Source organism: Vespa mandarinia, chromosome 4 (genome assembly GCF_050613455.1).
Source record: "Vespa mandarinia isolate Hongniang chromosome 4, ASM5061345v1, whole genome shotgun sequence".
In the NCBI taxonomy this organism is placed as follows: domain Eukaryota; kingdom Metazoa; phylum Arthropoda; class Insecta; order Hymenoptera; family Vespidae; genus Vespa; species Vespa mandarinia.
In genome coordinates, this window is record NC_140813.1 from 8,088,881 (window position 1) to 8,106,871 (window position 17,991).

At 29.9% G+C, this 17,991-nt stretch overlaps 1 protein-coding gene across 1 annotated transcript in view; it reads left to right on the forward strand.

Moving 5' to 3' along the window:
* Nucleotides 1-1,165: 1,165 nt before the first annotated feature.
* uif (sushi, von Willebrand factor type A, EGF and pentraxin domain-containing protein uif) overlaps nt 1,166-17,991 on the forward strand; it is a 33,980-nt gene continuing 17,154 nt past the window's right edge. The window contains exons 1-3 of the mRNA XM_035869542.2: nt 1,166-1,724; nt 10,689-10,764; nt 13,262-13,295. Of these exons, the coding sequence (XP_035725435.1) occupies nt 10,693-10,764; nt 13,262-13,295 (106 nt within the window). The 5' untranslated portion in view covers nt 1,166-1,724; nt 10,689-10,692. The remainder of the gene's footprint in view (nt 1,725-10,688; nt 10,765-13,261; nt 13,296-17,991) is intronic.

The window sequence follows — 17,991 nt, forward strand, 5'->3', positions numbered from 1 at the left end:
TCATTGGCGCCAATAAGTTACCATTCGTGGAACGTTACGTGATCAGATGTTATTCATGACCATTCCATTCTAATCGAACATTCTACTACCTTTTTTTTTAATACGAAGCTTACTATGTCCGCTTTTTTTATTACTGTTTTTTTTTTCTTTTTTTAATAAACGTTGAAGCACCATTAACAATAAGTATACTGTAATTTAAAGAAATCGTGATTTCTAAGAGATCGTGCAGATTCTATGCAATATAAAGAACCCTTTCCTTCTTTCTGTCTCTCTCTCTCTCTCTTTTTCTCTCTGTCTCTCTCTCTCTCTCTTTATCTTTCTCTTACGTTTCCTTTCCTTTGTCAAATAAGACGCTCTCGAAGAGGCCAAGTATACCTTCTTCTTGTTAATAACACGAATTTCTTCTAGCGTGCGCGAGCAATCGCCATTGAAACCGAGTCTGACGGTTGTTCGGCCACGAACGCTACATTCACGTCTTTGCTTCCCTTCGTTTACTATGATACTCGGAATTTTTCGAAGTATACAAAAATATAAATTATTAAAACATAAATGATCGAATAATAAAATAAAAATAAATCGAATTATACTTACATTGACATTTTTTTTTTTATTATCATCGAGATTCACGTCACACTTATTAAAAGAATAAAAAGTAAGATAACAAAACTTTGTTCATTTTTCTTCTAGAAGATTAATCGAATGAATTTCTTTTACTTCCAATAGATAGATAAAATAATAAATAAATAAATAAGTAAAGAATACGGAAATTTATACTTAGATAATGTCACGGTTACAGTTTCGTTCACATCCTCGAGGACTATTCTTGGAGTTATATTCTTCTTCGAGTAAGATCGTCAGAAATCGAAAGCCGAAGTACGTCTCGGTAATCTTCGGCTAAAAGGCGAGGATAACCGACCGTCTCCTCCACCTTTTATGCGCGCCTACGTTCACGGCTCTTTCCTTTTTTCCTTGCCTTTCTTTCTTTTTCTCTATCTCTCTCTGTCCCTTTCTCTCTCTCTCTTTCTCGTCCTCTCTCTCTCTGTCTCTCTCATTTCTTGATGAAGGAGAAGGCTCCCTCTTAGGTAGGTTAACTCACGGCGCCGTTCACCTGGTCTCAAAGAGAGAGTTAGCGAGCTCTTCAGTCTCGAAACGGTGGGCCGGAGAAAAGGAGCTCCGTGACCCTGAATTTACTCGACCTCTCTTTCTATTTGTTTTAATATTAATATTATTATAATTATTATTATAATTATTATTATAATTATTATTATTATTATCAATATCATTAACATTATTATTATTATTATTATTATTATTATTCATTTCGGACGTGAGTTCTTTCTCGCAACTTTCTTTTCAATTAATCTTTTCCTCGTCAAATCCTTCCAAGATCATCCGGATCTCTTTTCACCGTCTCAGTGTAAGCTTGCTTCGCTGATCATTGCCTTGAACGATCCCAAAAGGTGTTTCGTGATTTCGAGGTCCTTTATCGTTTTCGCTACGCAACCTTGAATTTCTCTTTTTAACGGAATACGAAGGAAAAAGGAGAAAGAGAGAGAAAAATAGAGAGAACGAGAGAAAGAAAGAGAGAGAGAGAGAGAGAGAGACTCGGTTAGTGCAGTGACTCGCTTCGTCGAGTGGATTCCGCAGGAAGGATCCAAGCTGGTGTGTATGTACATGTACCCGGGAAATAGATCGTCTCGTGAAACATAGAGGAGAAAGAGAACGTAAGTCATAGTAAGATCGAAAGATCTTTCTTTATATATATATATATATATATATGTCTATGTATCTATGTGTTATTTATCTTTATGTACACGTGCATAAACAGATCGTCTCTGAATATATAAGTATCTTGAAATTTTGTGGAACGCGTGGCTGCATCTCGTGTAGGAATAAAGGTCGAGAAAAAAAAGGGAAAAAAAAAAGAAAAAGAAAAGAGAGACCGAGGGATCTCCTTTCATGATGAGGCGATGTGCCATCGCAAGCGTGACTGCTGCTTCCTGCTGATCGTTAAAGTCGATCCCTTCTCGACTCTTTCGGCCTTTCTCGCCTTACTTCGTTAACCTCCTCGTTGTATGAATCTTTATGTTTCTTTATGTCTTACAGTAATGACAGGTTAATTGAACATCTGTGAAATTAAAAATAAAAATATTTCGAAATCGCCAAGAAATTATATTAAATTCGTTATTCGATAATACGGCAGGTATCTTAGATTTTAAAAATTTCTATTGATCTCTAATCGTAATTACACAAGATATTTGTCGTAATTATTATTATTATTATGTTTTTTTTTAATACTATTAGATCTATAATCGTTGAATGATCAACTTCAAGACAATTAGCTCATTTGCAATCTCCAAAATTTTTACTCTCTTCGATTCTTCAATATTTTTCGAAATATTTCGAACATAAGATCTTCAAAGAAACCTGTTCTAGGAAAGATCTTTTGAAAGAAAAGTACCATACCGGATCTAATTCGTGGAGTTTACGACTGGTGGGTTGAGTTAGGTAGGTTGATAAGTAGGTAGATAGGTAGGTATGTAGGTAGGATGTTGGGATAGCACAGGTAAAAGAATGGAGGACGCTCCATCAGGTGGTAGTTCTCTTGTGTAGGTGCATAAGACGTTTTAGTTCTAACAACCTAACCCTGTTCAAACTTCAAATATTGATAATTCCATTATGTTCACATTTCAATGAACATGTTGCCTTTCGATAAAAATTGTTATCCGATCTTTACATTGGTTGGCAAATACAAATAACATAATTTGTACATGGCTATGCTCGATAGAGTCGATTCTATTCACATAAGAAAGTACACCAGTGAACCAGTATTCCTTACGACCTTCCAACTCGTGGTTTAATGAGGAATTCACGCTCGTCAGACGATAACTTGATAGAGGTCTTATAAGATATAATACATTCCAAACAGGTAACTAATACCAATGACCGAATAAAAAAAGTGTGCAAAAATAAAATGATACTGTATGTAAAAACATATTTTTAACTTATCTACCCTTGAAAGATACATTTTTTCTATAAGAACATTAAATGCGTACCAGACGTGCTGTTAAAATTAAAAAAAAATAAAGTCAGTCAATATGACGGCTTAAAAGTCAAACGTATGCAAAGTATACTAGAGAGCGTTGGAAAAGAAAAGAGAGAGACAGAGACAGAGATAGAGACAGAGAGAGAGAGACAGAGAGGGAGAGAGAACACGTCTGTGCACGGGCAAGTGCGTTAGATAAATACCAGATAATAATAATCGCGTACCAACCGTGAAGAAATTGAAAATGAAACATAGGAAGCATATCGTTCTAATATTTCTTGATTCAGGCAACAGCAGCCACGCCCTGCATGCTGGATATAAAGAGAAAGAGAGATAGAAAAGGAACAGTAGAGTATATCGTGTACGTAGGTATGCCTGCTATTCGCCTAGGCGCAGCTTCGTAATTTCGTTCTGCCGTTTCCTTCGTCTTCTCTCTTCCAGCCTTGCTGTTCAACGCTGCTGCACTTTCCTTGCGCGTGGAAGCGGACAACATGTTGGTTGGTGGACGGTGTTATCGGTCGACGAACCGTGTGAAACGTGAAATCCGGCGATGTCACCACGTGGATTTATTTTCTTGTTATTCGAAAGAAGAAAGTAAAAAAAAAAAAAAAGAAATTAGAAAAATTAATTCATTATTCGAAAATAAAAATGATGATTCGAAAATTAAAATCGTCGTTAAAAATAAGATCATCGAAATCGATGTCGATAGGAAATTAATACGAATTCAAAAATTTTTTTTTCAATAATAATCTATCCAACATGGATGTCATGTGTAGGATTAAGCAATAGAATTTATTTTAACAAGGAGAGATTTTAATTTAAAGTCATTTAAAGTGAATTTATAGTTATTTATAGATGAGAATCTTTATCTGAATTAAATCTAAAAAAAAAAAAACAAACAATCAATCGCAAAAACAATAAATCGATAAGTATTGAAAATTTTCGATGACACGATAATAGAAATAGATGATACACAATAGTTTTCAAAATGATCTTTAATGATAATAGTTGTTAACTAACTTCTATGCATTAAAAAAAATCGATGACAAATATATATTTGAATATATATATATATATATATGTAAATTATGATTAAACGATATTCTTTTAATTCTATATTATACATAATATTCAATGGAAACGTGTGCACTGCAATAGAACGCGTAATTACATAATAAATTTATTCGAAAGCGGGACGTTCCACGAACTCGATTATACCACAATATGTTACTACTAATGGGGTTGCTAACGGAATTTCTCGATTCCCAAGATTATTTCAACATTATTACGTCGATTGATCGACGAACGTTAATTTTATTCCTGACGTCTTACAATCGATAATATCGAAGATTATTAAATATCAATCTCGTGTTTTTATTTACTATTAAAATGCAGTACAAAAAAATCCAATATATGTATTTTTATAGTTACCACAGTTACATAAAAATATTTTGTAGAGCTATGAGAATATTGTTGGATTAAAAATTTAATTTTTTACTATGTGTGATTGTTGCTTTTACTAATTATATCAAACTATAATAATAATATCGAAAATTCGCGATATTTACAGTTTTACAATGTATACAATAACAACTTACATATACAATATATCATATAAAAAAATATAATACATATATGCAAAAGTGTGACGTAAAATGTTAAAAATATTTCTAAGGGATGAATTTACATTAGATGATTTGTCAAATTTTCAATATTAAAGTATCATCATCGATCTTTATTATTTTAATATTTTTCTCCTATTTTCATTAACTTCCATTAATTCTTCCTTTAAATATCGTAACATAATTGAGTACACTTTAATTTCAAATACTTAAGTCATTCATAATAATCTTATAATCTAAAACAAGAAAGTTTCAAGTAAATAGTAAATAATAGTTGTATGCATGAAAGGTAATGAAAACTTTTATTACGACAAAAATATTACGTCAGAATTCATAATATTCTTTTTCATATTAAATATAAGTATAAGAACCTGTAACCGTATAAAGTTATTACATCATTGAAATATAACTGAAGTAACTTAGTTCTTTTTAACGTTCATGGATTTCGATCGAATCGCTTCAAAGGCGAATCAATTACGAGAATAAAAAAAGAAAAAAAAAGCAAGTAGAAATGTTTTGCGAGTTGTAAGCACGTGGACACGATGAGAATCTTTTGATAAATGTTTACGATATATTACGTTAGGAGGAATGAAAGGTAAAAGGGGAACTACTCGTACAGATCTACAACGCACAAAGACAAGTTCTTGCTCGAACTTCCTTTACCGTACTTTTCCCACGACCTATTCTTAAGCTTGCACCCACAAGCAAAATCGCTGTCGTTGTCGTTGTAAGTACTCGATCCTTGCAAAATTCTTCCGTCCTTTTCCTCTCGCATGAATACTGCGCTTTAATCATTTTCATCTCTACCTCCTTGAGCACGTAGAAAGGTTAACAATGATCTCATACCATTTAAGAATCTCTTTTTCTTATCCTGATAAACAATATTATAATCGATCAGGTGTATTTTATTATTTACTCTTTTTACCGAATAATATTTAACAAGTATAAATTGTCCGAACAAAATTTTATTTCGTAAATTCTTGATAATAAAAATAAAGATTAAGCATCATTTTGACGCTCAATATCGTACTCTTAGTGATATCAAACTTTCTCTCAATAGTTGTATACTATCATGAAGACTATTTGACTATGAGAATTCTTTGGGCGTTCGCTAAAAAACACATTAATCACCATTGTTCGAGTTATTGTTATTTCTAGTTAAGTTCATAATTTTGTAGAATTTAGAAGACCAAATAATAAAAGCAAGAGTTATTTTCGTAACCTAAGGTAATCACGTTATTGTTTAGAGTCTATCTTTAAAATATTTCTTTTTTTATAAACTCAAAAAAGGAACCGTTCGTGTGATTATTCTACAACCTATAAAAGATAATTCCTTCCCTTTACGTGAAATTCCTCTTATACATTTTCCCTTTCCTGTTTTTCTTTTCCCAAATTATTCCATTTAGAATAGTTAGTTGCAAAATAATCCTAAAAAGCTCAAGCAAAAATTTTTTCATTAAAGTACAATCACCGTCACTGCATAAATAACATTTCCTAAAACTCTAACGTATCACATAAAGCGTCTCACTAATATAATCAATACATCTTAAGAATATATATTATATTATTATACTTTGCCTATCATTATTCAATCGGTCACATCACAATACATAAACTTAGGCCTCGTACCGATTAATATCGATTCGAGGATTCGGTGAACGTGTTCTCAGGAACAACGTATAATTCTCGAATGAACTGCTTACATTGCCTGCGAAAGCATACGTGTCAACAACATTACAATGTTTACAACGTTTGTGAAGATACATATCATAAAACGTATTACATTATTTTATTTTAGATCTAATTTAGATCAATTACTTAATTATCAATTGTTGAATCAAAATAATAGAAATTCTTGATATAATAAAAGCAAAAACTATATATATATATATATATATATATATATATATATTAAGACCAGATAACATTTACTAACTACCTATTGTTAAAACGAAACAATAGGAATTCTTGATAACAAGATTAAAAATGAAATATATTATGTTTGAAAGATTATCGATCGAGTCATTTTTAGAATGATCGAAAGATCATAGAAACAAAGTCGTCGATCGATTGAAAGATCATATATTCGTCACAATGAATTAGAAAAAAATAACTGATCTTTACATTCTTGTCACGTTGATATCATTATTCTGATAAATTGAATCCGTGTTTGAGTGACATGTTGCATACGTCAGATCTTTACAAAGTGCATATTTTAATGCTACGTACCGTTGTACGAGTGAATATAAGCTCTTCGTTAAAAATCGTATCTCGATTCGTCGTCGATAAGTATTATGTCTGTACGATCACCAAATTCGTCGACAAGCGGAAATCCATGTAAGACGAACAGGAAATCGCGATTGGATGATATCAAGCGGTACTTCAATTCATATTCGTTAAAAACTTCAACTCTTCGTACCTTGTCAACTTCAAACGAAATGCATTCTAAAATATTCTAGTCACAAAAGTATATCTACGATAATTTTAAATTATTATGTATAGTAACATATAATTATTAAAATTAGATATATAATAAATTAATACATATGTCCTAATAACAATATTAAATTATTTCTGATAATAACAAATAATATAAAACATAATTTAAAACATAATTAATAAAGATATATGAAAGATATTCAATATATAATAAAATTAATATTATAATATTAAATTTATTTCAATAAATTAATAACTATTGGAATTCATTTATTTTCGATTGTAATAAATAATCTAACTATAATTGCTTCCAAATTTGCATTTTTTTTCTCAAAAAACTAGCTTATGCAAATATTGTCTCTAATGATTTTGTAAAATTATCAATCAAACATAGAATTTCCTTGTTGAATAAAATCAATCGAATAGAATTCCTAAAGTAACAAGATGATTAGTGATGTACTACGGTATACTGTGGGAAACGTCACGCTCTGGTGACAGCTGAAATTGTAACTAATGGACGCAAACAAACAGTTCAGCATAACATGTTGCTTATTTTTATCTTGATAAATTATAAACAAGTGTATTCCAATATCGATATAATTTGTTAGGAACGGTTAACTTTAAACATGTGCATTCCGATAGATAAAATTCAAAGAAAAATAAAAAAATAATCTCTCTCTCTCTCTCTCTCTCTCCCTCTCTCTCTCTCTCTATCTATCTATCTATCTATCTTTCAAATAAAAACTTCTATGATTTTCTTAACAAATCTGTCTTAAAGATAATTAAATATAATATATTAAAAATTGTAAAATATGATAATTACGTTGGACACATACATACATACATATATACACGTACTATATAATCTATATATATACATACATATACATATATATATATATATGTATTATATTTGTCTATAAATAGATATCTATTTATATAAAAATGTATATGTATATACATATATACAGAAAGAGAGAAAGGAAGAAAAAGTGGAGGAGAGAAAGAAAGAGAAATGTAAGAGTGGTAAGATAATACGACTTTAAAGTATCACACACACACAAGTTACTCATAAAACCACAAGGAACAAGGCGACCTTAGAATCGTGTGTCCCTCTTCGTATTTCAATTCATTGTCAACATAGTGTTCGTCGTCTGGTAGTGATGATCTGCATCCAGAACGGAAATTTGATATTATCCGGCTTTATATTGATGCTAGAATCATCTCCGTGATGAGATATCTCATTTTTATATTCGTTATTTACTATAATCACTTTATGAATTGCAAATAATCAAACGACAATAATTTATATTAATGATAATTATAAATAAATTATCATTGACAATGTTTTTTTTTAACCAATAAAATTTGTAAAAAATGGAAGATATTTTGTTTTTGTCTTTTTCTTGAACTTGAACGATTTCAACCAAAGAAGTATAGTTGTTTTGTTTGTTCGTTACGACGAATCATGTTCGAACGAGTTACGTTTTAATACCGAGAACTCCGCGAATACATCCATCTTAAGTGCAAAATAATTTTCTACCTGTTGTAAGGAAAATTGTTCACGAAGCGAAGCGAAGTTTCACGTAAACACAGTCAAAGAAGACGATTACAGGTTCTTTTCTTGCTTGATGCTAAGTTTTCTTTACTTCTTCGTAAAGATTCTTCGAACTTTTCGTCGAGCTAGAAAAAAAATATCACGTAAGATGATTGATCTTCCATGGTTAATGAGACAGACCTTGTGTATTTGTACCGAGATATTAACGGTAAACCACGATCGTACGAAAGAAGATCTACTTTCAGAAAGTATGTAAAATGAAATGAAAAAATTCGGTTAACTTGTTACAGCCATTTTGTTTGACCAAAATTATTTGGAATAAAAAAAATGTTGCGTGAATATGCTAAAATCATTTTAAATGTTTGCTGCTTTGTTTTTATTTCAAGAATTTCAAATTTTTTTAAGTAAGTTCTATACTAACGAGATAAAAACATCAAATATTACTTTACAAACATTTATTGTAAAACAAACGATATATAATTCTGATTAAAATCTTTCGTTAAGTTTCTGCTTAATACAAAACTCATATCAACTTTATACAATTAATTTGTATATAATTAATTATATAAAGTGTGCTATAAGTAATACAAATAAAACATAAATCTATAGTTAAGAAACTAACTTTGATTATACTTTTCTTTTGTTATTAACTAGACTACTATCACTTTTAAAAATATGAATTATGCTTTCAAAATTAATTAATATAAAACTCTTATATTATTCTTTTTAATGTATCCACATAAATTGATCGTCAGAAGAATTTTTCGATTAGAATGAAATATTTTCCATTAGAAAATCCGATAAATAAATTACTTAAGTATGTATATTTAACTGTTATCGATCTTCCTTGTTCGATTTTCGATAAATTTAAAGTTGCATCCAGTTTTAGAATGTCTGTGAAAAACATGTATGGTCAGGTGCAAGGTTTGATGCCACGTTTTCCGGCGGATGTACGCCTGATAGCCATATGTCTTTTATAGGATATAGGTCTTTCGATTATCTTTAACAATACCGTTATACCTATATTCTGAATGGTCGTTTGTTGTCTTCACTACTAGCTGGTTTTCATACAAGAATTCATTTAGTTCTATCTCTAACGGATCTTCAAGATTAGAAAATCTTATTATGTTAAATTATTTTAGCTATTTATCCTTTGGATGTTCTTATGTCGCAAATTTTATAAACCATAGAATATTTATATTTTCATGTATTTAATAAATGTATCTGATCTATGTATAAAATTGATAAATAAAATATAATTGATCAATAACATGTTAAGAATAAGTATACTTTTGGTGAAATTTTATACGATATCTAAGTGGTGATCAACGATCTTCTTATGCTATTATTAAGATTTAAAAATATTGAATCGATTGGTGTAACAGAATTTCACTTTAGGTAAATATTAACAAAGGATGTTATTGATGAACGTCGAGGGATCAAAAATAAAGTTTAATATGCGTTAGACAGAGTGATAGGGAGAAGTGATCGAACCACAGAAACCGTAAGGAATTTTACGAGTATTTGTATATATGTATATATATATATATATGTATATATGCATTTATATATTCTATGCTCGGTGAATTGCCACGACGATACCTTCCGCATACTTTTCATCGTTGAAACTCAACGATTCTTCGTGCCTTTTTTCTCAATATGAATTCTATGATTTATCGTTAAAAATTCCGAATATTTTACAATCGTCGATGATCTAAGCAGTATTTTCTATAGAATTTACAGTATTGCTTGAAATGAGTAGAAAAATTGATTGAGTTAATAATTACGAAAATGACCTATATCATATGTTTTTTTCATTTTGAGATATTACATTCCTTTCTTATTTTTTTGTTTGTTTTCTTCTTTTTTTTTTTCTTTTATGAATTCAATTTTTACCAATTTCTGAAATAGGTCACTTTCACAAATATTGCTAAATACATTCTATGAGCTTTAATAATAATGAAAAACTTGAAAATGTAAAATTTAATTTATTCTTTTAACGTTCCTTTTTCTTCTGTTTCAGAAATATGCTGATAAGAGAACTGGCGACCATATTGATCGCCTTCCTCTTGTGCCATGTACGGCTCACGGCGTCTCAGGTGAGCATTTTAATTAAGATATATGATAGAATAATTATACATAACATCGTAATAGAATTGCAAAATTTACCAACTAGTTTCCAACCAAGTATCGATCGAAGAAATATTTGCTTAGAATTTCGAAACTCGTAATTGATTGCGTAGAATGGTTACTGATACATGATTCGCAGAATCATGTTTTCAAATTCATTTTTTTTTTCTTTTATTTTATATAATATAATATCTTCGCATTCAGTCACTATCCTTGTCCTTTTTCTTATAGATCATTCATGAAGCAAGGTCACGCGTCATTTGCTAATGCGCGACAAGTCACACATAGTTTTCAACGATGGCTGCATATCAATTATCATTCTGACAAGAGAACATTATTAATTATTTACACGTTCTTTTTAACCACGATTCGTCATGGGGTGAATGAACTATCCTTATATATTCTTATCTAATGAAAAAATAAAAAAGAAAAGAAGATATTAATAGAATTATCCTGTAAAAATTATTATACTGTTAATATTAATCAGTGAAGATTGAAGTATTAAATTTAAAAAATCATAATAAACGTAATATCAAATATTACGTTACAGCATCCTTCGTAAACGAATGCTGTAACTGAATATAATCTTTCGTAACGTTTATAAATAATTCAAAAAATCTAATGCATATTTAATCGAACATATTTATTTCCATATAAAATTAATACAATTTTTCTTATCATCTTACTAGTTTAACAACTTAACAAATTATTAACGATAATAGATTTGAACTTTTTCCAATATTCATTGAACCATGGAAAGTCGATGGAAAAAAAAAGAAAAATAAAAAAAAAATATCGAGCAACGGGTTAAAACAACGATCGATGAAGTCGGTTAAAACTGAATTCGATTTCGAGTCGCGTCGCTGTTACGCGCGGATGGCATAACGGTGACGAATAACGGGTCGGTTTCGATGCGACGGATAAAAGTACGCGTTCGTGTTGGCGAAGAGAGAAGAAGAACTGAAAGTATGTAGGTGTCTACTTTTCTCTTTTTATTTCACGCGTCACGGAGAGGAAGAGAGAGAGAGAGAGAGAGAGAGAGAGAGAGAGAGAGAGATAGAGAGTGAGAAAGATAGAGAGAGATATTGGAGTAGTTATATTCCATCTCTCATCTCTTTCTTTCTTGGTCTCTCTCTCTCTTTCTTTCTCTCTCTCTTTCTTTCTTTCTTTCTTTCTTGATTTCTCTCTCTTTCTCTCTCTCTCTTTCTTTCTCCCTTGTTTTCTATCCTTTTTTATCTATCTATTTCTTCGTTTATTTTTCTGTAATTCTCGTTTTCTCTCTTTCATTATTTATCCTTTCGTTTAATCTTTTTTTTTATATTTCTCTATCTCTTTATTTTATTCTTATCCTTTTAGAAGAATCCTTGGGAAATTTTAACCGCGGAATATGAAGTAATTCGCATGTCGGTGTTCCGTGGAAGTTACACTGCCTACCCGTTTCCACCGGGTACCATACTTGATGTAGTGTATAATACTGAGACCGAGGTGAAAGTGAATTTCAGGATAGGCATGTACTCACTCACTCACTCACTCACTCACTCACTTACTCACGCATGCACGCACGCACGTGTGCACGCATGTACCTGTACATACATGTGGAATTGAGCTTCGACTCTCTTTAAAGTCGACAATGTCACAACATACTTGCTCTTGCAACATATTTTAAACTATAGGAAGTGTCATGATAGAAAAAGGGCAAGCTGCTAGATAGAATGAATTGAAATGAATGCGTTGGGAAGTGGGAGAAGTGCAGTAAGAGGGTGAGAGAGAATGATAGAAAAGGAAATAAAACACCTTAGAACCAAAATTTAGGGTCGTTCAAAATTCTTCATACCTTTTACAATGTTAATCGAGGCATCATTTCGTTCATAATTTCGTTACGGTATAAGTAATTATACCATTGTTAAATTATACTTTGGTACGTGTAACGCAAGTCAAGTTAATTGTAAGATACGTAATCGGGTTGTTCCCGATGATCTCGCGTTACAATGGAGTGAGAGTAACTTCGAGGTATTCTCATTTTTTGTCGTTATTTTATTTTTCCTTTGTTACTTCTTCGTTGACTATCGTGGGAATTCTACGTTGACGATTCACGCGACATTTGCTACTTTCATATTTTTGATTTCATAATTATATATCACACATTGATTTTAATCATAACGTGAGAAATTATTCTTCTTGAAAAAATAAATGGAAATCGTAACACCCAAACTTTTCTTTTGTGTGTATATTTCTATATGTGCTTATTCTGTTTTGAATAAAATTATACATTCGTATAAGTAAACGCATTAATATCATTTATCTTCATGAATTTTATCAAGAAGATAAAAATGTATTTTAAACAATAAAATTTTCTTTTTATACTTCAAAAAGTACAGGTGGAATTTTTTAACTAGTACTTTTATGTAACTGCACATTCTAAAATCTACAATTCACTAAAATCTACATTATTTCTTTTTATTCCAGGTTCCTACAACGAACGTCTTCACCTGTCCAAACGGTAAGTCAAAAGCCAGATAATAAAGTAACTTTCCTTGTAACTTCTATACCTAATAACGTTCCTTCAAGAATAATTCTCTCAAAGAGAAATCCTCCTTCGTTTGTAAAAGGTCACGCCCAATGGATATATATAGCTCACAGGTAGAAACAGGTGTTGATATAAGGTTCTCATTAATGATTTAAGGTAGTAAATTATATCGGTCATCAAATAATTTATTACTGATCTGTTTTTCCTTTTTTTTATTTTCAATACGACAATAGAAAAAAAAAAGAAAAGATAATAACAAAAAAGTCTGATCATTGTCTGATCATTTTTCTCTCTCGGAGATAGGAACTCAAGATGCGACGTGAAAGCTTGAAATATTTATTTCCTATGGTCAGCGAAATCGTGAGCATTAGAAAATCTAGGGTTGGATTTATTCGTAGAAGGATTGGCATCATTGCTCTTGCTTGTTGCTTCTTGCTGTTGCTTTGATTCTCGTTAAGAAACTTTTACTTTCGTGATGGCAGCCTTAAGGAATGTGGAGTTGGTCATTCGTAAAGATACGGATAAATTCTATATAATGATCGATCAATTGCTACTTTTTAATGGATTAGAAAATCTCTACATGAATGATTTTCCTACTATGAAAGTTGTAATCGATTAGTATTGGGATATAATAAAAACAAATGGTATTTGAGTTTTTATGAGACCATCTAAAAGATTAACTACTTAATAATATTGTTAACAATTATTGTTAACGAAAGTTTACTTTGTTATTTGTCGCTAAATCCTTCATGCCCAATAAAATTCTGATTATTTGAACAAATAAAAAAACATAAATATATTAACAACATTTCCATCGTTAAATTTCATGTTTAACTTTAAATGAAAGAAAGCAAAATTAAAATTTGTTATTTAAAATCTAACGAATCTTTTCAATACAACTAAAATCGCGTACGATTGTATTCCTTTTATAATTTGAATCATCCAATATTAAATTAATTATTACAAACAGAATTCATTGTAATCGTTAAACAGCATATATTAACGAAAACAAAGCACGAACTATTGATTATAAAAGTTGATTTATTTCTCAATGATTCTAATACTGATTATAATGTAGATCAAGGTATCACAAAGTAAAAAATAAATTCAATTTTTACTAATTATTAACATATAGAAAAAGTATATAAAAGAAAGAAATGAAATAAAATAATCTAATTATATGTATAAAGATTCGAAAGAACTTTGAAGAGAACAGTTTAATCCGGTTTTTGGATTATTTGTACGGTTTGAAATATCCCTTGAGAAAATGTTGTGGTGACGTCGTGGACCAGGTAAAGATCCACAAGGTAGAAAGAAAAGAGAAGAGAAGAACGGCATTCCTAAACCGTGAATCCTCCTTCTCTCTCTCTCTCTCTCTCTCTCTCTCTCTCTTTCTTCTCCTTTACTCCGTTCTCCTCCCTTGCAACGCGTTGAACCGATTGATCCTAAAAATACACCACAAGCGGATGCGCAAACACCACAGTTATCCACTTCTTTCAACGACCTCCGTACACATGTATATGTGTATATTAGTACATATATACATATATACACGTGTACGTACATTTTTGTATACGTATATGTGTACGCATGTAAATGTGTATGTGTATGAGTATGTGTATGGGGGCGTGAGCATATTTATATATGTATATGTACATGTATACGGATGAATGAATTTATGTATATATGTATATAGCTGCCTAAGTAGGTATCTGTATATGTATATCGTCGAACGGGATTCCAAAATGTAGAACATCCGGTGACGCGTTCCTTCCTTCATTTCTTACATCTTACTATAACTCATTTCCTCGTGTTAACGCTTCATCACGAACCATAGTTGTTTCTTTGAAACGAGCTCTTCATCAAAGGGCTTCGTACTTCACTTATTACGATCGTTATAAAGAAAATAAAGAAGAAACAGATGGTACTACTTCCTGGATATTTAGGAAAGATTTATAAGAGAAAATAGACCTTTATTACATAAAATGATCTTTGTAATCAATTTTCAGATAATTAGAAAGAAAAAAAAAGGATATAATTCATTAAATATTTAATGAAAGAGAATGATCTTTGGTCTGTGCCTATAATAATTATTATATTATAATATAATATTAATCTGTGTGTGCGTGCACTCTTATATAATTATATAATATTACTCTATATAACATGAAATATACAATTATTATAATATAATAATTATTACGTATATATATATATACATATATATATATATATATATTGTGTCAAAATAAATATTAAAAATTATAATATAATATATAACGTATATTAATTAAAATATACAAATATATGTATCGATTATTAATTTTTGTCACTTATTTTTACATTATTTTTACATAAATAATAATTTACATCATTTAAAGAAACTCTTCTTAAACTTAATCAAATTAAGTAAAAGATTATCGATGTTACTGAAAATATGAAACCAAAGAATAAACGAAAAATTTTACTTAATTCAAAGTTGAAAATAATATATTTAAAGCACCTTTACGACTCCATTATTGTCACTTTATGAGTAATACAGAAAAATATTTCACGCATATGTGTGGTATGCACATATGTAAGTATGTACGTCGAACGAGAAATGCTAATATACGAAGGAGAAGGAGCAACTTTGTCGAAGCGTAGCCGTTTGACCTTTCGAAAGAAAGGAAGGCCGCGATCGGCTCCGTCCACTGAGAGAATTGCAACGACACATCGCATCGAAGAATCCATTATCTTATGAGAATAATCGAGTTGTTGAAATACACTCCATAGCGTAGCTACGATCGATATTCACCTATCTTTTCTTTTTTATTTTTTTCTTTTTCTATTTTCATAAAGAAAAATATATTCATTGTAAATCTCAAGACAAGCTTTTACTATATAGATATAAGATCTTTCAATAAGTTTTATCGAAAGTTCTCTTTTTATTTATGTTATTTTTTCTTTCAAATGTCATTTAAATTTAAACAATTTTTTAAAATCTTTCTTATAATAATAAAAATCTTTAAATAATTAGAACGATCGATTAAAATTATAGGATACTATCCTTTTTTCTCGATTTTTAGATTAGATATTTTTACATAATTGCAATTATATTTCGCCGATGAACGATCGAATTACGTTCTGAAATTCTTCAATGGATTATGGATATATTAGGTAGAATAAACAAATATTTGTATCGAGTATTATTAATTCTTGTCAATATTTTTCGAAGCTTTTACATGATAAATAATAAAAGTTAGTGTCGTAAATTTGATTTTTGACACAGTTCAAAGAAAATATTCGAGCGACAACAAATCGTACGATCTTGACGGTCAATTAACATTCAACTAACATTCAGAATATCGTGAAAGAATTCTATCTCTGAACTTTGACCGTAATATACGAAAGAAGCTACGGTTGATAATTAGACTGATATTCTCAGTCAAACCTTTATATATCTATAATTTTAAATCAATCATACTATATATGTTAAAAAAAAGATTTTAAAACATTTGTTTAAATTAAAATGATTTATCTAAAAAAAAAAAAAAAGGAAAAAAGAAAAAAGAAAAGAAAAGAACATTCGGTAATACTTATTGAAAAACCTTATTATTTGTTAGAAATGATTGTATTCATTTCTTGTCAGAAAATAAATAAAAAAATGATCGATCGTAAGACGAACTAAATACAGACATGATCCGATCATACACGGATCAATCTTGATTCTTTGATTCTCGACGATCTCCTTTCGCAAAGTAAAAGCTCGTCTACCGAGCTATAAACAACGTGACGTTCATATACGTACACGTATGTATATATGAGTGCGTGCACTAAAAACGATCGAGGTCGTTGATGTCCGTCATTGTCCATACGGGTCAATAGTTAGCCTGCTTTCTTGTATCGGTACTACGATTTTGACGTTACTCACGTGCTCATTCTTCTCGTACGTAACCGCAATGACAATTTTATTCTCACATTTGAATGAACGTTACGGAAAAATTAATTATCTTATTAAATATATACTATGAATTAATTTACAGAATAATCGTGATACTAAATTCATCGATAAATTATTAAAAATATTAAATATACTTGTCTTATTTCGATAGATTCATTTATAAATTATTTCGATTCTAAATATTTATCACCATTCATTAAATTTTACTACAACTAAATGAAAATAGATTATTAGTAATAATAAATTTATATTGCATTATAGGATTCATTCTCAAGTATTATTACTTATTAGGTATGTTATTCTTGATATTTACTATCACAAAATACAAATAAATTATCATTAATGATAAATTTGTATACACATACACACACACACATGCTGATCTTGATATTTTTGAATAATTTATATGAAAACAAATAATTTAAAAAAGTAAATCAGAAGTTATTTATAATTCGATACAATGAAAGGAACCTTATTTAATACCGTAACTTTCAGAATACATATAAGTTGTCACACGTTTAATAATTACAATATGCACAACAACTTTAGTCAAATGAGTTCTCTCGAACTTAATAACTACAGATTGAAGATGAAAATCGATCAGGAAAATGACAGAACCAAATTCCTCAATTTCCCAATTTCCTTTAGTTTTTAATAGTACCAATAAACTATTACTACGAAAATGAAATTTTCTTTGTTCATGGAACGAGTTACGTTCCACTTTAA